Source organism: Penicillium soppii, assembly GCF_028829465.1.
Source record: "Penicillium soppii strain IBT 18220 chromosome Unknown utg000001l, whole genome shotgun sequence".
Classification (NCBI taxonomy): domain Eukaryota; kingdom Fungi; phylum Ascomycota; class Eurotiomycetes; order Eurotiales; family Aspergillaceae; genus Penicillium; species Penicillium soppii.
In genome coordinates this window covers 1,333,123-1,358,049 of record NW_026643231.1, presented here as the reverse complement: position 1 = coordinate 1,358,049, position 24,927 = coordinate 1,333,123, and the positions used below count along the sequence as shown (strand labels likewise).

Sequence of the window (24,927 nt, the reverse complement as noted above, 5' to 3'; positions counted from 1 at the left end):
TCACACTCGAGTGAGTTCAAGCAGGCACTTGAGATTATTTTGGGGCTTGGGAATTATGGCAGAAACCCCCGTTGGATCTTGCTATGCATTCAAGAGTGTCAATGGAATTCTTTCCGATTATCGCGTCTATTGTCAGACACTCTTTCCATGGTCGCACAACTCAAAAATGGCTTTCACATAACGGACAAACCTTCGCGTTTATACGTTTCAAGATGAAACTCGGTCCGGCAGGCATTTTCTCCCAATTTTAAACATGTATAAATTCATTCGTGGCTCGTGTGTGGTCACTTTGAAAGCAATACACAAATGTACGCAATCTGGTGGCCCTCAAATTTTCCCTAGTTACTGGGATATGGGTCTACAAGCCATCAGAAAGAGTGTGAGATGTTTGTTGGAGCGAAAACCTCTGATATCTACTCGCCAATCGTGGAGTATCAACTTCAGCTAGCCGTGTATCTTTCACGCGGAAGGCACTTCTGCTTTTTGATTTGAGATCCGAGCAATTAAACTGATTCAAATGAGATATCTATATTTTGGACTACTACTATATAAGTTGCGCCTTCTGGCGTCAGATAGGCTCGGTTATAGTTACCCATCGCGCGGCCACGTGATATGGTGTGACATTGGCGTTTGTTGGGTTATCCGTTTATATAGTGTTTGGACTTGGCTAGCCCTGGCGACTATCTTGGGTTGGAACCGCCCCGTTTGCTTCAAGGTAATATTATGGATTCCCCTCTTTTAGTTTGCTTAGTCGGAGGAAAAAGTCAGGGTCCCTTGACACAGGCAGAAAGTCAGATTACCTAGATATATATAGTCAGCGATACACAGCATCTGCAGTTAATGTCAGCAATCAAATCATGCTGGAGCGTGATAGTTGACTACATGTACATACATGTATGGATTTCTCCGTAGAAGAAAGAGAGAAGCAAGGGATGTGCGCCTTGGCACTGGGGTAACCGCTTCGGGGATAGTCCCACTAAGCGGGGAAGGTGCGACTTCAGATTGTTTCAAAATTGACCAATGAGAAGCCACGGAGCTAATGCACGTGAATGATCTTAGGGGTCTACGCCTTGCCCATGTGCACATCCTGGAGAGCTTAATAATAATAAGCAAAAATCATAAAGCAGGGTCTCCCCGCACTTAATTGTTGTCACATTTCACTATGGCACCTGCAACTATCCTCAGAGCGTCAGGCCAAACTGTTCTCAAGCCACCTAGTGATCGAACCCTACGGTTCAGAAAGGATGGCAGCTTCCATATTGGAGTCTTCGAGGATCTGCATTTTGCCGAAGGTGCGTCCATCATTCGTGGAGCGAACTCGGCTAACCCGTCACAGATGAAGAGAAGGACAAGAAGTCCAAGGGGGTGATGTCATACATTCTGTCCGAAGAAGACATCGATTTCGTAGTGATCAATGGCGACTTGGTCTCAGGTGAAAGAACTCACAAATCTGATTCGAAGAAATACATCGCCGATGTTGTCTCTCCGCTCGTCAATGGCGGGTACCGCTGGGCATCGACTTATGGCAACCACGACAGTGAAGTCAATCTCAATCCGAAAGAGGATATGTACGAAGCCGAACACAAGTACATCAACAGCCTGACCGAGAGCGCTATCTCTGGCGATAAGGCCGGCATCACAAATTACTACCTACCTGTGTTTTCTCACGGAGCAAAGAATACTAGCACGCCCGCTCTCCTTCTTTGGTTTTTCGATTCGAAGGGTGGCCATTACTATCAACAAGAAGGAAAAGAGGGACCATCGGTCAAGAGACCGAGCTGGATCGACGAGTCTGTATGAACGCCACGACGCAAGTTCAAGCCAATCTTCCACATGGGCACTAACCGCATACAGGTTGTTGAATGGTTCACAGAAACAAACACCAAGCTACTCAAAAAACACGGCAAAGTCATCCCCTCGCTAGCATTCTACCACATCCCCGCACACGCAATGCTCCAAGCCCAAGAGCGAGGCCGTCTCGACCCGCACCGTACACCAGGCGCGAACCGCGAACGCGTCAACCCTCAAGGAACAGGTGAATGGAAATATAATAGCCAAGACGTCAAGTTCATGGAAGCGCTCCTCAACACCGAAGGACTGATCGCAGGATTCAGTGGCCATGACCACCAGAATGATTGGTAAGAGGTTCTCCCGAGTCTCTGGTATGTTCAGCCTTGGCCGGTCCGATTCTAACAACGACCAGGTGCTTTAAATGGGACGGTGCCCTCGTCGATCACAATTTAGTTGGAAACGGACTTAATATGTGCTACGGTCGGCATACGGGCTATGGTGGGTATGGCGATCTGACGCGTGGTGGACGACAGATTCTGCTGAATGAGGGTAATCTTGCTGAGGATACTCAGACATGGATCCGGTTGGAGGATGGGACTGTTCAGGCGCATGTTACGCTGAATACGACTTATGGGCAGGATCCTTATACTGCTGTCAGCAATGTTGGCAGGCCCAGCGTTCATAACGATGTTTCTTTGGTGCCATTTTCTTGGCTTTGGGTACCTTTCTTGATGCTTTGGAGATGGATTATGTGATTCTGGTATCTTGTGGATGGATATAGGCGTTTATGATTCAATCATGGTGTCCGGGTGGAAATTTTATTCATATCCTGCTACTGACACAGGATTATTTCCTTCCAAGCTTTCTATGTAGGATGGGCTTTCCAGGGTTCTTCATGAGTCTGCCAATAAAGTCACATGCGGTAGAATTTCATGTTTGGGGGCCGGGGAGGGGCGGTTTATACTCGCGATAATACCGTTGTACCTTACCCAGGAACTACGATTGTTGATTTTCCCGCAAATTGTGTCGAGGTAAGCTACCCACTAGCATCTGACAGGGAAGGATTCCCTTGAAGCCTCGTATATGGATCACGCCACTCCTTGCTCCTTCATACATACTTAGGTAGGTTGGCTATTAGCATCCCTGGATAATGGAGACACAGCATCTTTATCAATCATCTCACTTTTAGATCGCGGATTATTTACAACTTTGTCTTTATACTCGCATAATCACAACCAGGTCAACTTTCCAATCTCCAACTAGTTTCCAACCGTTCCCACTTTGTATAATCGTCACTTATCTTTACAGGTAAACATAGCAGAATGGACCAGAGGTGGTACTCATGAGATCACGCATGGTAATAGGCTCACCACCAGCATAACCAATATCAACAACGGTATCAAGAGTAGTGTTAGCCGACTCGGGCATATTCAAGAAGGTCCCAGTGCCAGAGATAGCATTCTGGCGCTTCTCCAAGTCCAAATTCTGCCAGATCCACCAAGTACGATCAATCATACCGTGGTGGTGCCAGAAAGCAGGGTCACCAGGGCTCACGTAGACATCGCGAGCCGGATCACCGCCCATAGAGTAGTGTCCGCCACCGTGCACGCCGATCGAGCCACTGCCGGGAACACCCTGCATGTTCATTTCGAAGTTCCAGATATCGTCGTTGCTCAGAATCAAATCCACAACTGAGGTGTAGTTGGCATATGCTTGGACAATTGCGGTGGTCAGGTCACGGCTCAGACAGCGCGGGTTGTACGCGAGCGGGTTGGCTGCTGAGCTGGTTTTGCCGCCCGGAAGCATCAATGCCACCGGGCCAAGGTTGACTTTGTAGTCTTTGAATGGACCGCTGGTTACGCAGCCACCACCTGTGCCTGTGGGCAATTGGATGACTGGGTACGTGCCCAGGCTGAGCTGGATGTCGCCGGTGGTGTTGGTTGCGGCACCGTTGCCGGACATCGAAGTGTCGCTGCCATCGAACACTTCGGAGCTTTCAAGGTCGTGGGCGTCAGCAGCCCAGTTCCAATAGCTGTGGCTGTGTTAGCGATCGTATTGCTTGTTGATTGGGGAGATCTTGGACTTACGGATAGTCGCCGGTGTAGCCACACTCGTTGCGCAGGGCTTGTTCAAAGTTCCAAATGAAGTACCGGTGCCACGCCAGGAAGGTTCCAGTGTAGTGGATTCCCAGAGTCTGGTTGATATGCGTTGCGACAAAGTCATCGTAACGAGACCGCGCACCGGGAGCCACTTCTGGGGGAGTCAGCGACGGCAGCTTCTGGAGACAGACGACAGAGCTGATGTAGGACTTTTTCTGCTTAGCAGAGAAAATCCTCCAATCACGACGAATTCGGAGATTTCCAAGCGTGCAGCCACTACGCTTCTCAAGGTCAGAATCGCCGGCGACATTGTCAGTCGTGGTTTTGTAGGCCAACTCCGCGAGCTGGTCGAGTTGGGCCGCAGCGACCGGCAGCGAAGTGGACGCAACGGTGGGAGTCGCAGCTGAACCCACCGCTGCGTTCTGAGAGACAGCGGGCATAGCCCATGTCTGTGAAAATAAAGCTCCCACGACAAAAGCGGAAAAAGCAACCATTTTGGCGAGGTGAATGTGGGAACTCCTGTCAATGATTGAAGCCCAGCACGTTCACGCCAAGATATTAGGAAAAATATTGACAGAGGTCGAATATGAATCCGGGCATGATGGTCGATTTTAAGGCGGGACCCAGATGCACGAACCCTGTATTAGGGATGCCTAAGTTGAGCTAATGCATGGGTGCCACTTTCCTTCTCCGACAGTGTCCGTCCGGACGAAGTTATCCCAGAATGATCAAGGCTAGAAGGTAAGGGCGAGTCAGGGCTTCGGCTAACGTCCCGCTTTCTCCACTAACACGACGGTTGGGCGGGACAAGCCGTCCACTTTTGCCAATCGCACATCAGGAAAGCCGGTCCATCGAACCCTGAAGATCAAGAATCGAGGGTCTTGATTAATTGGGAGAGAGGAAAAATTCTATCACATATGAAGCAGCGATGCCAGCCCTATCGGAGAGCTCACCGCCACCTTGTGGTGCAACAACTTTACTAGTACGATTCAATTGCAACGAAAATCCACAAAAACTAGCCGTCTTAGTTGAGTTATTCAAATTAATCCAATCAATCACGATGCTGAAAAGTTTCAAATAAGAGATTGCTTCGGGTATAGTCCACCGGCTGTTCACATCTTCGTCAACTAACTAATCCGCAACCCACTACAGTTTTCACAATAGGGCCGTTCCCGGCTTCCGACCCAATCTCCTTCAAAAGCTTGCCATAGGCCCAGGTATCTTTTGACTGTCGTGTCTCGAATGGAAGGTCGAAGAGTGATATCTCGTCCTATATCTTTGGAGCACGCCAACCATACGTCACTCCACCGATACCACTGAACTGATATCAATAAGGACTGCATTGCCTTCATCGTCGAGAACAACATTTGCAGGCTTGGCATCCATATGGGTCTTCTTCGCGTCGTGAGTAGCACCGATAGGATTCCCATTTTGGATCGCCCATCGGTCCCAGGAGAATTCCATTACACGGCTTTCATTCAACGCACTTTCCAAAGTGCCACCGCTATATGATCCAACTCGCTACGCAATTGAGATGTTCTGTTCTTGTTCGCCCTCGCTCACGACCACCTCTGTCACGGTATCACCAGAAGGGTGAATGATAATCAATCAGCTTGACGGATTGTTGAAATTCTGCTCGTCGTTCCCGTTGTGATACAATTTGCTCTTGGGGAGAAAACGAAACCGCGCCCTTGAAGGCTACTGTGACCCACTATTTGTTTTCTTGAAAACGGTAGATCACTATCTGCGAGCGACTGTCGGGCTAGGGATTTCCTTCGACTTCGTAGTTCTGGTCTTTATAATACGACTTCAATTCCAGATCCGGAACAGTAGATATGCAAACAGGAGCTACTGCGGCTTGGATATCATCAGGTAGTGTATCTTGCATGGACAATATACTTGTTGCCATATTAAGAAAAGGGTTTCACTCTGTTCCGAAACTTTGAGCGAGAAAGAATGATTGAGCGGTGGCCGAATGTCATCCCTTGAATGCGCACGACGTGGCCCTGAATACTGCAGCTTTTGCTCAAATTCGAGTTGGCCGTTAACAAAAGTAATAAGGATTGTAGTTCTACTGTTCCAGGCATGTATTTTTCATCAACGACGAACTCAATCTCAGTCAAAAGGGTAGATCATATTGAATATTTGGACATTAAAAAGAAAAGTCTTAGGTATGCCGCTAAGACAAGGAATTATATCACAGCAAAAGAAAAGGAAGCAAAAGGGCAACAACCATAAGCAATTTTTTTGAAGGTAGCGCACGAAAAAGATTACACAAAAGGCCATCATCACATCCACACACACCCAGGTACAGCAGCACCCCTTCCAGCAACAGCCTTCTCTCCAAACTTCTCCACATACCAAACCCTTCCCCAACGCGCATGAGGCAGCATATTCGTAACGGCATTGACGACAAAAATGACTGCCGGAAGAGGAAGCGGCACAGCGAGTTTCCCAGCTGCCCAAGCAGCAGGGACCAACCAAGGGGCAAGACGAAGGGGAGGAGTGATAGCCGCACCAGACGATGGCAGTGCATACAAAGGAACCACAGCTGTTCCGGCAAGAGCGAAACCAATCCACTCCAGCCACTCAAAGACATAGTGCGGATACAAGATGTAGCGGAAGACACCACGGGGAGGGGGGATGACGTAGACTTTGTGGAACTTATTTGGCTGTGCATCGTCTGTCTTTTTAGTTCGTTTTTCGGCTTCTTCTCGGCGGAGTCGGAAAAGTGCTGTTTCAGAGTAGATGTTGCCTGTCATTCCAATTGCGAAGAGGATGACGCCTACGATTGGGAGGAAAGTTGCCACTGGGGAGGGGGTAGTGCTTGGATCAAATCTTGGGATAGTCGGGATTGCGTAACCGCGCAACCAGCCGCTTAGGCAGGAGGAATTGAACCAGTTGAATAACATTGCTGAAGACATGATGAAGACGTGGATTGGGGACATGCTTGGTGCTGAGATAAAGGGGGAGATGATGGCGCGGTTGAGATAGTGAATGCAGTAGAGAGACGCGACTACAATGTTGGATGCTGGGAGGTTGGCAATAGAAGGCGAGTGGGCTGATGGGGTGATTAGGTTGTAGATCAAGTTGATAGGGCCAACTATCTCCATGGCACACCAGGCAATTCGGCCTGGGATGTTGAAGATGGACTGTGTGGATGTTTTCCCTGCTGGATGCCATGACAAAATCCATTGCACAATTGATATCTGAGTTCATTTAATTTTGACATCTTGTGGGGGTTAAAGGGTTCATACCAGGGGAAAGTATTGGAAATAGCCCAGGATGGCAGTGTAGATACCCGGAGCTGGTGGAGAAAGGTCTGAACTAGAAGGCAGAGCATGCCAGAGAGTAGAAGAAATAGTACCCATATTGAAGTAATGTAGAGAGTAGCTCTGTAGGGTTGCAAAGAGGAAAAGGTTGCGGAATTGAAAGAAGTAAACAAGAAAACCTTATACCTAGTGACGTAAAAGGCGGTGGGTCCCGATCAGGAGTAATCGATCGAGATATTCTTCACTTGCACTTCACTCATTTCACTCATCACTGGCTTCACTCTCACCATCGGCCTGGAGATCTTCCTCGCTTTGTTCAGAGGAGCATTCTTATTCCCAAGCGCATAAAACCTCCTCAACAGGTCAATGGCCTCAGTTTCAAACAAAGCCCCCCCCCCCCCCCCCCCCTTAATAACCGGAAAGGAGGATCAATCGAGCGATTCTGATGTAAAGAAATAACCCCCTCCCCCTTCCAATGCCGCCAAAGCGATCATTCGCACACCCATAGTAAACAATTCGAATCTGGCACTGCTCCAGTGCCGAAGCACACATAATACGCGGCTCAATTGTGACGTAGAGATCTGTTTCTTGGAGCGCAGATCTGGGGTAGCTCTCTAGCATCTGGGCAATGACGATGAATTCAGCGTGTCGCATACCGTTCATGCCTCGGTCCACGATCTCGTTGCTGTGGACTAGTATGCACATTACATATGGGTGAAAAAAGGCCTACAGATGAGCGAACCCCCCGTCGGCAGTTGTCGTGTCGTTCGTCTGGGGTGATTGGGGTCATGGTGTGCTTAGGTGGAGTGTGGCGTGCGTTAGGGCTACATGTAATTAATATCCAATGGGAGGTCGGATCTTCAATCTTGGCAAGTGGTATCTGCCAGGATATAAACTTTCAATGTATGCGAAAAACGACAGTTTCTAGTCAAGTCACATTCACATGTCATTCAGACAATTTGATCACTAATTTGACGACAATCTATCTCAGAGACGCTAAATGCCTAAGGCAGTTGATTCATGCAAAATTTGGTACTCCTGAATGCGACTAGGTGGATGTGTCCATTGAATCACTTCGGTTCTGTACCATCTCCCTCCGCTTACCGGCCAACTTCTCGGTCTTGAATGCTTCGATCTTGGCTTTGAGATCGGTATCAGCAACAACATCTTCCATCTTCAAAGGAACACGGTTGAACGGATCGTGAGGGTCACTCAGAAGATGCGAACGGATGGTCGCGCGGTCAATCGAAATCCGCGAGCTGGGAAGAATAACAGGGTCGTCCATGAGAGTATACATAAGGGGATCTGGATGAGATTAGCAAATGTCGTAGATGCAGAGTCTACAAAGAAGAATTTACCAAGGAACTCGTCTGGAATCTCGCCGAGGTCCTCCTCAGCTTGGTCATCGGCTTCCTTCGCAACCATGACCTTTTTCTGAAGCTGGCTCCAGCGGCGAAGCTCCTCAGGAGACTTCAGCGACCACTTATTCATAATATCAGCCGCCTTCTCGAAGTTGGCCGGCTTGTATGATCGGCCATCACGAGCGACAGCCAAGATAAAGTTCTCCTTGCCCATCAGATTAAGATAGACATCGACAATCTCACTGAGAAGAGCACGAGGATTGAACCCATATTCCTGCAAGTTTTCAACACGTAGGGTGGCGCTCTTGGTGCCTACCATTGCGTCCAGGTTGTAGTCCAACATATCTGCGAGACGCTGTACGATTTCGGGCATTGTAAAGGAATCTGCGAGCGCCTCGGTGAAAAGCTTCAACATAGCAACTGTCTCATTGGTCAGTTGCATGTAGCTCTTTGCTTTGCTCTGCGCTGATGCAAGATTCTCTTGGTGCTGCTGGCGGGTTGCGGCGTCCATCGTGTGTCCTTGAGTGTTGAGCTCTGTCTGGGTGCTGTGGATGGTCTTGAAGGCACCGAAAGATTCATCGAGAACGTAGGTCACGTCATTCAGGAGGAGGTTGACGAATCGAACGAAGAAGTCCAGGTTCTGATTTGCTTGGATGGACAGCTTCTCCCGGTAAAGGGTATTGGGCCAGATGCACTTAATGATCTGGAAGATCTCGTAACGGATGTTAAATTTGTCATAGAATTGCGTGTGTGCTCCTGTGTGCTCTGCCTCGATGTAAAACTTCATAACTGCGTGAAGGAGGTGCTCGTTGGCAAATGGCATCGAGTTAAGCAGATCCACCAACACACCGCTGGCGCCACCAGGGCGTTTCCAGGTGCCTCGGAACAGGATGGAGATCAATCCGGCTTTCAGATAGGGGTTCTTAATATAGGCAGAGCTCTCGAGGAATGTGATGCACAGCATTACCAGCTCATCACCCTGGGTGGCGGTGATGATTTGCGGCATGCACCACATGATGAATTTGAAGTTGCTGACAATATCTTCCAAGAAATACTCTGGTAGACATTTGAAAACTTCTGGCTGTTCTTCCGGTAGAGGGAGTGTAAGCGGTTGCTTGGGGAAGTTCTTGCCCGATACAAGTCTCAGCAGCCACACAGTGACGTATCGCATAAACAGCATAGAACGGGCCTGCCACTGGTCATCAAATAGCACACCCTGGAGACTGTACTTAAGAGCGATTCCCAGATCGAGTTTGTCTTTGTATTTCTTAACTGCCTGGTCGAATTGGCGCAGTTGAATTGGATTGTTGAGCCAACGGGCCCGCTCAAGCTCGAATTTATTGATTGTGGACTCCATCTGTCGCACGTCCTTTTCAAGTTGCTCCAATTTTGAAGTCAATGATTCGCTACCGTAGTGATGAGCGGCAACAGTCAGGAAAAATATTTCAGTGATAAAGTTAGATGTCCCCTCGGCCTTCTTGGAATAGAAAGCATCCGAAACATGCTGGTCGGCATTGATTTTGGTTTCATCACGCATTTCGACCCGAGAGCTTCGGTGAAGATAATCCGCATCAACTCTGTCAATTTTGGTGAAAGCTGCATCCATGAACGGCTCACATAGCTGATCAAGGCAAGTTGTAAGATTGAACATGAATCCATCAGAAGAAACTTGTTCGGCGTCGACCTGCATGGCACGCCGTTTGTGATTAATATTCATAGCAGCAGCAAACCAATCCAGAACACGATCCCGAGCCTCCTTGGAGGCGCGAATCAGGTGGTTGATCACATCGAGAAGGTCAGAGCTGATCATCTGTTGTGTCATACGAAGTGACCGCTGGGCATTGGAAATGTATGCCTGATCGCGGGTTTTGGGACTGGAGAAATAGGACATGGTAACATTAGCCTGGAGGGGGGACAAGCGGAACCATGGGCCCATAAGAGTGATTTTCTCAAATTGAGCAGGATCCTTGGAATGGTTGAAGATAGACGATTCTGTGATTGCCGTCGCAATTGACCCGTGACGCACAAGATTCCGAAGAGCCTGGTAGTTAAACATTAGAGCCGGTCCTGAGGGGAATAGGATGGTTGACGCACAATAGTGTAGGGCTTATAATCGTCATTGACGTCCAGTTGGGCAAGCTGTGTACTGAGCTGCTCGATGGCAGAAATGAAAGCTGGCTTGACAGTATCGTCTTCGTCGAATCTCCGGACAGCCTCGTTGATGAATTCGAAATCAATTCCCTTGTCATCCTCGGGGTCCACGAGAAGGTACGACGCTAGCGATGAGTCTGCAGACCACTCGCTCCTTTACCACGATACGTCAGCATTCACAACACATAAGAACGGCATATTCGCAAAACGCACCCAAACATCTCTGGCATCGTAATCGCAAAAATACAGTAACTCATGCACAGCCGCCGTGCCTCAACCAAAACCTGATACTTCGGGTCATCATCTCCGGTCCGCCTCAAGCCCTTCGACAACTTTGTGATGCGCTTCCAGCATGGCAGCAAATAATCTAGGGGACGCTGTCGTTCAGCCATAGAGGCAGCTTCCAGTAAAGCCTGGTCCAAGACCGCGAGCTGGATGCGCAGATCCTGGCCCTCATCCTGCAGTTCGCTCCGCAGACCGGGCAAGTATGTGCGCTTGCCGTGAATATCACGTTGCCCTTCCTCCTTGAGTGTCAATCTGAACACAGCGCTCAAAGTCCGGTCCTCAAAAGTCTCGATGCTCTCGATTTTTTGTGGCGGGGGTGTACTTGGGGCCGAAGGAGCGGCAGATCGCGGTCGCTCAGGCGTAGAAGCAGCGGGTGTGATCTTGATCCGTTTCCCTTCTGACTGCTGCGGGGGGGTGGCGCGTTGTGAAGACTTGTCGGTGGGTGTGCGGATAAAGGTGATTGTGCTGGGGAAGTGTTGGCCGAACTCTGCGCTGACTCTGAGGCTCCATCACCGGTGGGTTGGATGGGATTTGAGAGCTTTGCTAGACGCTTGTTGCGGATCTTGACATCACATAGCCATGTCAGTTGTCGAGTCGCTGCGGGGAAAATGGGATCGTGTGCTGGACGCAACGAGTTACTAACCTTGTCCGCGTCGGAGAGAGTGTCCGACATCTTGCGTTCAAGTCAAGACAAAACAACCTTAGGATATCGAGGATATCGACGGTATATCGGCAAAATATCAATATTTCAATCGTGTGGAAATCATAGGCGTCAAAGTGGAACGAGGGTCAAAAGTATCGAAGTGGAGACTACTGGGAGTTCCAGAGTTTTGAAGGAGAAGTAAGGCGGAGCTGGGTTGGAGCTGGCGATTCTGTGGTGATCGCCGAGATTCGTTTCGATCATTTACAGTATTTGTTCTGATTGACTGGCCATGGGGTTTTTGACTAAGCGGAAAAAGTTGGGGGGGGGGGGGGGGGGGGGTGAAATACATTCGAGGTACTTAAGAGCCGGTGGTGAGTCCGCGGTGAATAATGTACCTCAAAAGTCTATTCCTTGAAAATCAATGCTGTCATGTTCATTAATTCACGGAGTAGTTATATATCTATATCTAATCCAGACATCATGCACAAGCCTACAGCAGACCCAGTAAGGAAGTTAGGTAGAGTTCAAATATACTTGTTTCTTCTTGCAGTAGACCACTGTATGCATCTATATATTACCGAAGCAAACTTGTATGGAAAGTCGAACTAAGTATTGACTAGCCTCGAAGAAAAAGATTACCCCAAATCGGGCCAGTAATAAAATGAACAAGCTTGGAGAACTCAAGGTGACCACAGTATGAGATGCATTCAAAATCCCAGTCAAAGTCCAATCAATGTACAAAATGAAGTTCGAACTCCGGGTGTGCTAATAATATTAGAGTAGTTTCCAAAGCAAGCCTCAGACAACTGAAGATGCCACAAGAAGATGTGATCTAAATCCACAATCTCCATCTAGAACCTCCCCTTGGTCCTCAACGAGTCCAGTTGCCGACAAGCCGGCATCTCCATCGCCCGAGCCTTCTTCATCTTCTCGACATCGGGGAAGATCCACCCCTGCGCATCCTGCAACCTGCGTTCCCGCTCATGTGCCTCGGCGTCGCATTTGTTTCGCAATGTTCGAATATGCTCCACCTCGACACGATTGTCCAGCTCCCGGAAATTCCGCGCACTGAAGTTGTCCACATCAAGCGGGTTCACAAAGTAGTTCAGGTTCAGCTTTGGGGTCGTACGGCCCAATGTATGCGGGGAGACAGGGGTATCAAATCGATAAGTAGGACCGGATGGTGTCGAGGAGCCAGAGAATAGAGAGGAAAGGAGCGGCAGAATGAACAAAATAATGAGCGGGAGCAGTTGACGCAGTAAACTGCGGCCGTCTAGCGGAGTCTCCTGTGCACCAGCCGCTGCACGAGGCCGACGGCGCGGTTGTTGGCCTCCAAACTGGTGCACGCGGAACCCAGGACCTCCTCCCATATTGAAAACAAATTGCGGTCCACCTATATTATGAGACAATTAGTACGCTTGGACCGAATCACCGCTGCGCAAAGTAATACCGAAAGGACTGAACCCACCGCCCATTCCACCAAATCCACCATTGAAGAACCGGTTAAACATCTCCTCGGCGGAGATCTCCTCGTCAAACCCTGCGCCTCCGCGGGGGAATCCACCGCCACCGCCGCCGAACCCACTGAAGGGAGAGCCACCGCTTGCAGCGCTCGGCCCGGGTTGGAACCTGCTGTCCGGATCGCCGCCAAATTTGTCGTACTTGGACTTCTTATCCTCATCGGAGAGAATCTGGAAAGCACGCGAGACCACTGCTACGTGTAAGTATCGAATGGACCTAGGTTGGGCATCGCGCCGGGACTCATCTCGACTTACTCTTGAACGCCTCATCGGCACCGTCGTAACCGTTCTTATCGGGGTGCGTCAACAGACTCTGTTTGCGGTATGCCTTCTTAATCTCATTATCTGTCGATGAGCGCTCCACTAGCAAAATCTCGTAAAAGGCAGTGGGCTGGCATTTTCTGATCCGAAGGACGGCGGCCTTCTGCTCGTCTGTGTATTTGCGATCCTGGTTTCCCTGCTTGTGGTCGCGCGATGCGCCGCCTTTGGCGTCTGAGGGCATGGCAGCTTATATGAGAGGAATCGTGATTCTGAGCAGCGCTTGAGGTGTGAGAGAGAGGAGGGGGCGGAGAGAATCTGGAGGGCGCAGGGTGGCGTGGGACTGCGGAGGCAGTTCTAACCCGGTAAAGAGGGCGGGATAGAAAGATCAAACGTGCTATGAAATGGCCTGGCACAAGTGAATGTCGGCCTTATGAAAATGAAGCGGAATATGAGCGACAGGTGTGGCTGATTCGGTAGGCTTGAACCGAAGGAAAAGCGTGGTGTTAGGTGTCTTTGCCAAGCGTTGGAACGTCAGTTGCACTAGACATTGCGATAAGGTACATAACTTCATTTTCTCCGATAACCCTGCTTAAATTCCTTGTTTTAGTGCGCAGACTTCAATTGTGAGTGAATTAATTGTTTTTAGAGATCTTTTTGCGTGCAGTCTTGCTAATATACCTGCAGCAACAGCAATCCTTGGCTGTCAAAGCTCTGACGTTTCCGTCTTTATAAACCAAACCGACTTCAATCCTCCATCCCTCACTCACTCACACTACCTCAATATGGCAGACGACTCTACTGTCGAGGACGCGAAGCAGACGCTGATCCAGCGCTTCCGCGCTTGGGGTGGTAAGTAGCCCATGCCCGTTGGCCTCAGCAAGAGCTATACTCCGCCCGCAAACGAGCACTCTCTGATATTGAACCAGAAAACTCATTCCCGCCCACACTGCTCGCCTCCCTCATCGCCGCTCAGCACATGAAGCCCTTCCAATTCTTCCCGATGCTCTTCCCTCCCGCCTTGCTCTTCACCAGCTATGCGAACCTGCAGGGCTTCAAGACCGACACTGCCGGCCTTAGCGCGGCGTGGTCCGGATTGTATCTGCTTCTTGCAGCTCGCCGTCGCCAACCGTTCATGAAGAAGTTCGGTGTTCGGGGTGTTGTGCGTGGCGCGACGATGAGTCTGGCTTTGGTCAACATGATTGGTGGTGGACTGGCCTATACCCTCGGAAAGAGGGAAGAGGAGGATGAGTGATGGAGACGACTCATAACGAACGAAGGGCTGTGACGCTGTCGGACGTCACGCTCTGCCATGTAATATATTGTCTATAAAAGTTGTTCGGCTGTGCCTTTATTCAGAAGGACGTGTATGGCGTCGGTGGCATACATGCAATTCATGTTTTATCAATACCAACCTAACTTACACATACCGTAAACTGGATATGATCTTCCAATAGCTCCTCCCTACGATATATCCATGTCTACACCTTGCTATTTCCAGAATACGGACGTTCCGACAGAACAAATTGCCGCACCTGTTCTGGGACCAACCACTCCAGGTTCTTGGGATCGGATTGCAGTGCCTCCCTAGCCAAAGTCGAACTCACAGGCCTCTCACTAGGAGACCTACCCTCGACCAGCTGAATGCGCTGTGCCCACTCACGACGCCCACCCTCAGAATCCCGATCACCTCTAGCAAGAGCCTCCACCCAGCCAATTTGCTCCTCTTTACCACCCCACTCATCGCTCGGCCGCATAGTCACACGCAGGCGGTGCTTCGCGAGGAACGGTTCCAGAGGCTGCAATGTATGTGCAGGGGGGTAGTATTTTGAATTAAAGATGCGAATCAAAGTATCATAGCCAGTAAGGTGGACCTGCTCCAGCGCGACAGGATACGAGTCCGACGCCTCAATAGCAGCGGCCTTATCAACGAAATATGGCTTCCGCGTGACGCCAATATCGACTAGAGGGAGAGACTCAATGGCATGTGTGAGGCCCGATGCCGCGAAGGCTGGCGATTCCGCAAGGCGCGAGCGGAGATCGCGTGCAAATAGCTCCATCATTGCGAGCCGGTCCTCGAATGAGGCGGGATTGGATGGTTTGTCTGCATTTTGGGTGGCGAGCAGGAGTAGGAGGCGGGGACGGGGCTTGGGGTTTTCCAGAAGGGCAGTGCTGGCTATGCGGAGGTGGGCGCGGGTGGGGGGATTGAAGGAGGAGTCTAAGACATACAACGTCTCTGATTCCGCGGAGTGGTCGGGTGGAATTGTTGTGAGAACATCGAATTCTTTTGATGATGCGAGGAATCGTTTCAGTAGGGAGGCATACTGGGTACGGAGGGCTTGAAATGAAGTCATTGTTCGTATCTATCAATGGTAGTTACAACGCCCAGGTGTACGTGCCCAGGTGGTCAATTGTCATCGCCATAAGAGATATATCGTCACCGCCTTGGCTTGATATCTAAGAGAACCTCGGAAATATACTTTCCAAGCTTCACACTAAGAAATATATCAGACACACTAAGATTCATCATTGATGGTTCGTTGAGTTATTTTAGAAGCGAACCTGAAAACCAATCAGCAATCGGTGCAGGGTGGTGAGGAGAGAGGCAATTGGGATTTTGGCCCGGATGTTTCATGTTGGAAAGCTTCTCCGTGCCCCGGGACCCTGGCAATGATGCAATTTACCTAATAATTCCAAAGAATCCAGTGCTTAGATTTTGAAATCTATCGCGGGATTTCCGTCAGACATGGCGGCATAAATGTTATCCCTTGGCGGAATACAAACGGCTGGGAAGGGGGTAGAGATGGCTCAAGACCCAGCCCTAATTTCATGCGATATTGTATATTGTACGGAGTAGGGAAATGAAACAACCCAAAATTGATAAACCCCAGGGGTCGTGCTCCCAAGTCAGAACTAGTGTCATAGTTTCAATCATCTTAATTGATATAAAGAAAGCCCAAATTTGATAAATATGCTCCACCAACACGGCATTTAGATATAAAGAAGAATTTCATTTTATGGAACCTCATCTGTGTCCCGATCAGCAAAGTCCAGAATCTCAAATGGCCGAAATTCTTATTGAAGTAATCTATATCCCGCTTGGAGAAGCGGGCCGAAATATCGGTGGCGGTGTTTTATGTGAAACAATCGGCTTGTCGGGGCTGGTATACATGTATCATTATTACCAAAAGGCACTTGAAACGTTAGATCTACAATGTAAACCTTGGGAAAGAATCTCTCCAGTCTAGAATATTTTGTCTACCTAGAGACCATATTTTGTAAGTACATTTTTTTTACAGAATTCGATTACTATTTACTATTATATTCTACACTGTGCTACAATGACCGTGCTACCCGGGTAGTTTGCAAATGTCCCACCATGTATACGTGTCCGTGCCCCTCCAAAACCATTTAGCGACATTAGGTCAGTGCTAGAAGTCCTCCTATCGCCTTATAAAATAGGGGCGTATTAAGCAGAGTCAGCAGGTGGCGCCAGTGGCGCCACCTTAATACCTCAATTCAAGCCGCTGAGAGGCTCGTGGGCGCCGCCGATATCACACATTGTCTCTTTTTCCCCGTGAGATTAAAGGTCTTTTTTTCTTAGTTTTTTCACTGATTGATTGGCAGGGACCCCTGACAGATAAATCGTACACCAATGGGATACTGGTGCCTGAGACAGTGGGTACCCTGCACGTACCGCATACTCCACTTTTCCCAGCGACCGTTACCATCCGAGGGGTACTTGCGACAAGATATCTACTTTGTATACACAGGTTTATAGATCCACCGGTATTACCGAGACAGCCTTCGGGATTAATTTGATTAAAGTAACCAAACTAAACTAAACTAATTGAAAATTATTGATATTATCGATATCAAATTAATCTAAGGAAATGAGTTAATATTACCCTGGTCAATTCCACCTGGGCATCTTTCTTCTTCTTTTTCTTTACTTCTTCAAGCTTGTAGCTCGACTTTGATTCTATTTCGCTCTCTGTGAGAAGCCTTACGTTCCTTCCTTTCTTGCGAATTGACTTCGCTCTTTCTTCACTTCGCACACATACGTACACACTCGCTTACTTTGAATTGCTCATCTCAACTTGACTTTTTACTTTTTGCAACCACCACCGTCTTTACCAAGTTCCATCATGGTTGTTATCAACAAGGTCTCCATTGCCCTTGTGGCCGCTCTGGCTGCTATGGGCCAGGCTACTCACGAGGGTCTCCACGCTCGTCGTGTCCACCAGGTCCGTTCGGTCAGCGCTGTTGAGGAATCTACCTCTACCGTTCTCGTTATCCCTACTCCTGTTGCACCGGCCCCGGAGGCCCCCACTTCTGTTGTGGCTACTCCCGCTGAGTCCTCGTCTGTTGAGCCTTCTGTTGCTCCTTCCGTTGTTTCTACTCCGTCTGTGGCTCCCGTTGCTCCTAGCTCCGCTCCCAGCGTTGTTCCTAGCGCTCCTTCCGTGGCTCCATCCAGTGCTTCTTCATCTGTCGTTGCTCCCAGCAGCGCCACCTCAGTCGCTTCCACTCCCAGCGTGATTGCTTCTGTTGCTCCCGTTAGCACTCCCGGTAGCACTGTTGTTGGTCCTTCCGCTAGTGTTTCTCCCTCTGCCAGTATTTCTCTTGCTTCATCCAGCAAGCCTGTTGTCACTCGCACTCCCATTGGTACTAAGCCTTCTGGTACTCCTTCCGGCCGTCCCTCGGGTATCTCCTCTGGCTTGAGCAGTACCGTGTCTGCTCCTGCTGGCACCGCCGCTCCTGGCGAAGGCTCTGTGACTACCAGCGCTGTCACCCTTACCTACACCGTGGGCTCTGGCACCTCGACTAGCGTCATTACTACCACCATCTACAAGACTTACACCCAGGAACACACCGTCACTGCCGTGAGTATTATCTCAGCAGTTCATGCTTCTGGACTGCAAACTAACACTGTCACAGACTGAGACCGGCGCCGACTCCCAAGTTACCGCTACCAAGCCTACTGAGGACACCACCGACACTGTCACCTCTACTCTCCACTCCACCAAGACTGAGACTGTCACTCTTGTTGAGGTTCCCACCTCCTCTGGCGAGGCTGGCACTGGCAGCGACTCCGGTGCCTGCAAGCCAGTTACTGTTACCGCCACTGTCACTGAGACTGTGACTGCTGTATGTGCTTCCAATTCCCAATTTTGACATTGCAAACTGACTTTGGATTTTTTTTTCTCTACAGGGCTCTACCGAGACCTCTGCTCCCGTCAACCACCAGGGAGGCGGTAATGGCAGCGGTTCTGGTGAAGGCAACGGTGAGGGTTCCAAGAGCACCTCCACCGAGACTGTCGCTCCTCTCCCTGCTACCACCAGCGTGTCCACTCGTATCCCTGCCCCTGGTGCCCACACCCACACCCCTCACACCCGCACTCGCACTCCCTCAAGCAGTGGATTCGCGACCCGCACCCCTTCCTCTTCCGCCGGCATCAAGCCGCTCCCCACTTCCGCCGGCAAGCCTGCTCCCAGCGGCATTCCCAGTGGCAAGCCTAGGCGCCACTTCTTCTAAACACATCGCTCGCGTGAGAGGGACGCTACCTCTAAGCGGTGAGTTATGAGCCTGTTGACGATCTGAGAGAAAGCTCCGACTTCCTTCTACTCGCGCTGTTGCGCGCTGGTGCTGTACCTATTTTTGCCAAGTTTCGGTACAAACGGTTTCGATTTCACTTCTTATTTACGCTCTATTTTTTTTGCCATCTTTCTTCCTTTCGACTTCTATTCTTCCGCTGGATTTATCATGCTGGACTGTGTTAGGATTTGCAACCCCATTTTCAACTGGACAGCGACTTTCTACACATCTGACGTGTCATTTCCTTGCGTTTCATTTTTATCCAATGTGAAATGGATCCATTCATACGACCGATTTCCATTGCACTCGGAACATCTTCTTACGTATCGTGTTGATGGGTGACGCTTCTGCTTTGAAAGTAGAGTCCCTTCATCTTGTTGGGTTAAAAAACTTATTCTTACTTTTATGGATGTTCTCATCTGGTTGATCTCTTGCGTTGTTTTTCTCTTCTGCTCCAGGTGGAAGGCCGATGGGTGATGAGAATGTCGGTATCCGTAAACCCTGGGAAAGAATTGATTTGATTTGAGGATTTTGCTTTCAAGTGCTTTCAAGTGCTTTTCTCGTAAGTTACGACACTGCTGTAATGAAGTCTTATATAATGTCATCCTGGGTAAAAATTAAGCTTAAGTATAGGCCTGTTGATCATTGTCGATCTTCTGCAGGAAGGGATCACACTAGATGAGACTTGACCTCTAGTTTGGATACACAATCATCTGCGTCAAGTATCTATTTGTCGATGTCAAAATACTATACAGTTATCCGGCTTCAACTGCAGAAGTACTATGTCCCATGCTTGATTGGATCACAGTTCGCGCCAGGGATGCCCAAATTGCGGAAGCTATTATCTGTAGCATTATGATAAATACTTTCTATTGGTCATGAAATGTTGTGCTCGATTTGTCAGGCGACGTTTTAGACTTGCGTTTGGACTTGATTTCTAAAAATTCATCCACGCCCAAGGCCTCAACTCCCTCCCTTGCAATGCGCTCCCGCATGATCTGCCACTCAACCCATGCCACGCCTTGCAACAAGCAATCCGCCAGATCATCCAGCTTCCCAATATCGACATTCGCATCTTCCGCTGCTAATTGAGAGCCAGGCGACGACGATACCGACGGACCCGTCATAGCACGAGCCCCCTTCTTAGTCTGCGATCCGCCCCATTTCCGCATATACGCACCCGCAATGCCATGTAAAACAGGCGACTCGGATCTATCCGCCAACAAGATCTTATCAGAAGCACCAACTCCAGGCACCAGCGTGCTCCGAGCATTTGTCTCTGCATCATATGCAGCAGCAAGCCATCTCCCCACGATATCGATTTTAGCCTTTTTGACTTCCCGAGAGTTAAGCTTCACTGTTTCTTGCTCTGGTTCGTTTTTATTAGACGTCGGCTCAAGCCAATACCTGACCACCCTTTTTGGCTCGACGCCATGGATTGCCATCACATCGCCCCTTTCCATGCGCAATGCGTGCAGAATGGCATACAGCATCCCTTCGAAGACGCCGACGCGCAGCGTCCATTCTTGTACGGCGCTTGCGCCGCCTGTGCGGAAGCGCTGGCGCTCGATTAGGATGTGAGTTGGGCGGTAGGCGGTTAAAAGGGAGGTTATTAGCTTGTAGGCCGTTACGGCGTAGAGGTCAGGGGAGAACGATTCTTGTTTTTTTGTGGGTTTGGATTTGGATAGTTTCTTTGACTTGGTTTCTGTAGGTTCTTGCTTTGGAAGAGCATCTGATGGTGCCAATGTAAATTGCGAATTTGCTTCAATGGTGTCTCCTAACCCTGTTAGGTTCAGACTTGAGATGTCGGATACGGCAAGTCTGTGCCAGGCTGTGAGCTCTGGTATTGGCGGATTCGCCGTGTCAATTTGGGCAGAGCGGGGGACGCGTAGATGCGCAAATGCCAAGTTCTGGATTCCCATGTCGATGCTGAGAATGCTCCATGGTTTTTCATTTGTCTTTGCATGAGTGTTTGCCTTCAGCGAGCCCTTCGTCTTGGTCGGGCCCTTGCTCGAGCAATTGTCTTTTGATGATGACCTACAGTCGACATGTTGATCTTGACGCTGACTGGGGTCGGTACTTGGACTGGAACCAGTAAGCCCCCCTGCAACGCCATCCCCATCACTGTGAGGCAAATGCAACCCAAGCTCTGCTGTAATGCGCTCAATCAGAGCGCCCTTTGGTCCAGATGATTGGATGCCCGTTGCGCGCGCTATGCGCTGCAATTGTGCTGATTTCAAGCATGCAAGCCAGTGGGGGGAACACAGGACTGCGGAGAGACGCATTGGGAGTGTTTGGGCTGCTGTGCGGGGTGCAATTCCAAATTCCGATGTCGGAACCCTTGTATCTGCAACGGTTACTATCTTGTGCAACGTATTTATAGAATCTCGAAAGGGAGGCGATGTCGAGAGTCCTGGTCGGCGCACGGGCCATTTCCGTTCGCGTCTACCATGGATCCGGTATTGGATTCCCTGGTTGATCGAAACGTTTAGTTTGTATGTTTTTCTAGACGACAATCTACATCTCGCCTTGATCATATTAGAATAGTTGATGTCTTATACATCTGAATTAATAAAAAAAAAGACTATATGCGCCTTCTATTTCCCAGACACCAATAATCCGGTGGAGACGTCTGACAACGCTCTTGTATCCGTAAACGCCAAAATTAAACAAAAGTCCCCCCCAAAGAATAATATGCATGGCGCTGAAGAGCAGAACACTTGTAGACGAATCAATAAGCAAAGAACAAAAATATCCGAAAGAAAACACATAAGCAAAAACCAAGAAACTATACCAAAGCCGGCTCAAGCTCCGCCATCGCAATTTCATCGCGAAGGTATAACAGCGGCGCCCAAACACGCCAGTGCAAAACACCCATATGAGCAAGACGCATACCAATACGCTCAATATCTGATTGCTGGGGCGTCAAGGCCTGCCCAGACCCTGACCCAGCCGCAACTGTATTGACTGGCCCAGAAGCCGCAGTCGGCGGTACCCGCTGCGATTCACAGATCGCCAGCGGCGAAAGGGGCAAGTACCGTTTCGCTGCGGACAACGTGGCAGCGAGGACCTTAGCACGCATGCTATCCTGGAAATAAGCAAAGAGATCAGACTCATTGGAGAGATGCCACTCGAGGGCCTCTTCAATGGGCGCGATAACCTCATCCGCGACGACAGCGTCAAGCTGCAGCGCCGCGCAAGCAAACCGGGCAATTTCCAGCGCGATGCAGCGCATATTCTGGGTCCAGCGTTTTCCGCCGCGGTGATCGGGGTCGTCGTCGTTGTCGCCCGGGTTTCCGGCGATGCGGTTGTCCAGATCCATGCCGTCTTCCATTAGGGACCAGATGCGCGAGCGGAACGTGGAGTAGGTTTCTTCCGGGGCTGAGAGATACCGCTTGTGCTTGTTTACATATGATTCAAATATGTACCAGGAGATGTCGAGGTTGATTAGGTTTTGGACGGTGGAGCGGAGTTGCCAAAGGCGCTCGGAGTCGAAGAGGAAGGTTTCGGGAAAATCCTTTGGTGGAGAGAATTGGAGGAGTTGGTCGGAGATACCGCGAAAGAGGGCTTCGAGGGGTTTGAGTGTATCTTCTGTTTCGGTCTGGGCTTTGGGGTCGGTCTCGTCTTCTTGACGGGCTTGGGATCGCACGGTAAGATACCACTCGCGGGCGGGCTCAACTTGGAAGCTGCCGCGATTCATTTTGCCCTGGAAGTATTCTTGGAGGAATGGAACTGTATCTTCAATCAACAGGACGCGGAATGCTCGAATTTGGTGGTTAGCGACGTCCTAGAGTAATGTAAGTTTGCGAAATTAGAGAAGACTTTGGAAGGTGACGTACCAACTTCATCGCTTCCAAGATGGCGAAAAGTGTCTGAAGACCATTGACAATCTCCCGCGGGTCTTGCGATTTTGAACCCTTTTCGATTTGGCTAACCATACAATCTGCCCAATCATCACGCATCGGGGCGCAATGTGTTTTGAGCAGGGCAGCGAGCCACGTCGCCAGGGCAAGCATGTCAAGAACGCCTTTGCGGATTTGTTGCATGAGTAAGGGAACTTCCAAATTCTGCATCACAGTCGGATGGTCTCGTTCTGGGACGAGGGTCTTGATGACGTCCTGTAATGTCTCGAACAGGGCAGGCAAACGGGGATCAAAAGTGCGTCGAGTACCGTCAATCGACTCGACTTCCTCAACAGCGATATCCGCACTGGCAGCACGGAAAGCGTAAATAGCAATCTCTGAGGCCAATGAGTCCCAATAGTCTGTAGCTTCTTTCCGCTTCCGTTTGCCCTTTTCTCCATCTAGATCAGGCTTGAAGTGCAAATCGCGGTCGAAATTGGCGTCCATGCGTAAGTTAATGTTGCCCATGATACATGGCAAGTCAAGTTCGCTGAGCGTCTTCTTCGTAACCGGTGGGGATCTCCGAGCCTTGCGCAGTAGTCGCTGGTCGCGGGAGCTTAGTCCCAACGCTTGAGGTATACTGATAGCTTCCGGTGAAGGCGAGGGCTCTCGAGGCCGAGTCACGGCGGTGGCTGGTGATGCATTGTTTCTTTGAGATCCATGAGGATAGGCGAATGGTGGTTGACGTCGACGAAGCGGATGAATAGAAGTTCGGTCATCGCGGTTGTGAGAATCCCGCCCCTCGTTCTTGTGATACTCTTTCGAACGACTACCCCCAGCACCATATGCCTCGAGAGAACCTTCGCCCTCCTCCTTTCGGGCTTCTTTTGTACCTTGTAGATCCATCACCAGGAGACGATGTCTAACTTCTCCTGCTAAGGATGTCAGATAAAGAAGGATTTTTGGCACCAGATGAGGCGAATATGCAACTCACACGAGAAGAAGAAAAAACCCCCTGTTTGCCTCGGCCAATCCGCAGTCGCCAAAAAGTGATGCAAGTGAGCTGTCAATTGTAGTGGAGCCGAGGATTTGCCTGGATCTGCGTCTCGCCTCGTGGTTCCCAGGGGAAGGGTAAAGGGGGAATTAAGATATTAAAAAAATTAATATGAAAAAGTAATAGGATAATAGGATAATAGTCCAAAAGAGAACAAAAAACAAGTATAAGAAATCAATAAAAAGGAGATAATTGGAACAAAGAGTCTGTTCAGAAAAGTGATTAAACAGAGACTCTCTCCCAAAAAAGAAAGGTATACGGATTACTCAGGGCAAACAAACCCAAAAGTCGTGCAGATAACAAATCAAGAAACGAAAAAAAAGAAAAGAAAAGGAGCAATTGGTAAAACGACTGGGATGAACTGATATAGTGAGTGTATCCCCCAGATCTACCTCCGGATTCGGGTGGACGCAACCAGACTCACATTCCAACTGCTGCTACCCGCGAGCAGAAAGAACCATTTGATCGTTTCAGTTGAGATCTTGTACCATGAGCTTCCATTCCTGATCCGATCTCGGGGTATCCGATTTTATCTGAGCTTGTTTTTTCTTGTTTCCAGTGCGATGAAAAAAGGGGGGAAAACCGCCTCACTTTGAGCTTTGAAACCAGCACTGGCCACGTGAAATGTTCTCCTTGCTCGGGAAACCACTGGATGCAGCTGGTTTGCAGATTACCTTGGCAACTCCACGGATTTACATCGAGATGTTCGAGTGAGGCACTCGGGTGTCTACTCGTTGAGATCGGAATGTATTTCAAGTTTGGTTTTGGTGATGGTCTTGATGCCTTTGTGCCTGAGGAACTAGGCGCCATATCTTGAACCTCTCAACCTGACTACCAGGTACAGATAATCTTACCAGATGAAATACGAATCATGCAACACTCCAACCATGTGCCAACTGACTCCAATTGGCCAACAATTTACAGCTGCAACCTCAACCAATTAAGAGGGGAGTTTGTGATTTTCTGGGATACAGCATCACCGAGTATCCCCGAAGACAGTATCTCTAATTAAGAAGGGCCTCATTAAGGCCTAAAAGCCACTTGGGCAGAAGAAG

General features: G+C 49.4%; 12 protein-coding genes across 12 annotated transcripts; 3 read left to right on the top strand and 9 right to left on the bottom strand.

Annotated features, from left to right (window-relative positions):
• Positions 1-1,162: 1,162 nt before the first annotated feature.
• On the top strand, positions 1,163-2,546 carry N7529_000513 (metallophosphoesterase family protein; the record flags this gene model as incomplete). The annotated part of the gene is made up of 4 exons (XM_057236044.1): positions 1,163-1,292; positions 1,337-1,794; positions 1,855-2,138; positions 2,204-2,546. The coding sequence occupies 4 exons, from the start codon at positions 1,163-1,165 to the stop codon at positions 2,544-2,546; spliced, it is 1,215 nt and encodes a 404-aa protein (XP_057102847.1).
• A 547-nt stretch (positions 2,547-3,093) lies between these two features.
• On the bottom strand, positions 3,094-4,384 carry N7529_000512 (tyrosinase family protein; the record flags this gene model as incomplete). Its single annotated transcript, XM_057236043.1, has 2 exons — positions 3,094-3,823; positions 3,879-4,384. The coding sequence occupies 2 exons, from the start codon at positions 4,382-4,384 to the stop codon at positions 3,094-3,096; spliced, it is 1,236 nt and encodes a 411-aa protein (XP_057102846.1).
• Positions 4,385-5,013: 629 nt separating this feature from the next.
• Positions 5,014-5,799, bottom strand: N7529_000511 (uncharacterized protein; the record flags this gene model as incomplete). Its single annotated transcript, XM_057236042.1, has 4 exons — positions 5,014-5,160; positions 5,205-5,411; positions 5,509-5,601; positions 5,671-5,799. 4 exons carry the CDS (start codon positions 5,797-5,799, stop codon positions 5,014-5,016), a joined length of 576 nt encoding a protein of 191 aa, XP_057102845.1.
• Positions 5,800-6,178: 379 nt separating this feature from the next.
• On the bottom strand, positions 6,179-7,261 carry N7529_000510 (3-oxo-5-alpha-steroid 4-dehydrogenase family protein; the record flags this gene model as incomplete). The annotated part of the gene is made up of 2 exons (XM_057236041.1): positions 6,179-7,099; positions 7,148-7,261. 2 exons carry the CDS (start codon positions 7,259-7,261, stop codon positions 6,179-6,181), a joined length of 1,035 nt encoding a protein of 344 aa, XP_057102844.1.
• A 309-nt stretch (positions 7,262-7,570) lies between these two features.
• On the bottom strand, positions 7,571-7,867 carry N7529_000509 (uncharacterized protein; the record flags this gene model as incomplete). Its single annotated transcript, XM_057236040.1, has 1 exon — positions 7,571-7,867. One exon carries the CDS (start codon positions 7,865-7,867, stop codon positions 7,571-7,573), a length of 297 nt encoding a protein of 98 aa, XP_057102843.1.
• A 343-nt stretch (positions 7,868-8,210) lies between these two features.
• N7529_000508 (ubiquitin-ubiquitin ligase UFD2) lies at positions 8,211-11,632 on the bottom strand (the record flags this gene model as incomplete). The annotated part of the gene is made up of 5 exons (XM_057236039.1): positions 8,211-8,467; positions 8,521-10,564; positions 10,618-10,828; positions 10,888-11,424; positions 11,457-11,632. The coding sequence occupies 5 exons, from the start codon at positions 11,630-11,632 to the stop codon at positions 8,211-8,213; spliced, it is 3,225 nt and encodes a 1,074-aa protein (XP_057102842.1).
• Positions 11,633-12,453: 821 nt separating this feature from the next.
• Positions 12,454-13,624, bottom strand: N7529_000507 (J domain-containing protein; the record flags this gene model as incomplete). Its single annotated transcript, XM_057236038.1, has 3 exons — positions 12,454-12,995; positions 13,053-13,313; positions 13,378-13,624. 3 exons carry the CDS (start codon positions 13,622-13,624, stop codon positions 12,454-12,456), a joined length of 1,050 nt encoding a protein of 349 aa, XP_057102841.1.
• A 541-nt stretch (positions 13,625-14,165) lies between these two features.
• N7529_000506 (uncharacterized protein) lies at positions 14,166-14,635 on the top strand (the record flags this gene model as incomplete). The annotated part of the gene is made up of 2 exons (XM_057236037.1): positions 14,166-14,232; positions 14,310-14,635. 2 exons carry the CDS (start codon positions 14,166-14,168, stop codon positions 14,633-14,635), a joined length of 393 nt encoding a protein of 130 aa, XP_057102840.1.
• Positions 14,636-14,861: 226 nt separating this feature from the next.
• N7529_000505 (uncharacterized protein) lies at positions 14,862-15,734 on the bottom strand (the record flags this gene model as incomplete). Its single annotated transcript, XM_057236036.1, has 1 exon — positions 14,862-15,734. One exon carries the CDS (start codon positions 15,732-15,734, stop codon positions 14,862-14,864), a length of 873 nt encoding a protein of 290 aa, XP_057102839.1.
• Positions 15,735-17,528: 1,794 nt separating this feature from the next.
• N7529_000504 (uncharacterized protein) lies at positions 17,529-18,916 on the top strand (the record flags this gene model as incomplete). Its single annotated transcript, XM_057236035.1, has 3 exons — positions 17,529-18,263; positions 18,319-18,528; positions 18,593-18,916. 3 exons carry the CDS (start codon positions 17,529-17,531, stop codon positions 18,914-18,916), a joined length of 1,269 nt encoding a protein of 422 aa, XP_057102838.1.
• A 929-nt stretch (positions 18,917-19,845) lies between these two features.
• N7529_000503 (uncharacterized protein) lies at positions 19,846-21,261 on the bottom strand (the record flags this gene model as incomplete). The annotated part of the gene is made up of 1 exon (XM_057236034.1): positions 19,846-21,261. The coding sequence occupies one exon, from the start codon at positions 21,259-21,261 to the stop codon at positions 19,846-19,848; it is 1,416 nt and encodes a 471-aa protein (XP_057102837.1).
• A 503-nt stretch (positions 21,262-21,764) lies between these two features.
• Positions 21,765-23,724, bottom strand: N7529_000502 (TCP11 family protein; the record flags this gene model as incomplete). The annotated part of the gene is made up of 2 exons (XM_057236033.1): positions 21,765-22,763; positions 22,816-23,724. 2 exons carry the CDS (start codon positions 23,722-23,724, stop codon positions 21,765-21,767), a joined length of 1,908 nt encoding a protein of 635 aa, XP_057102836.1.
• Between the last annotated feature and the right edge of the window lie 1,203 nt (positions 23,725-24,927).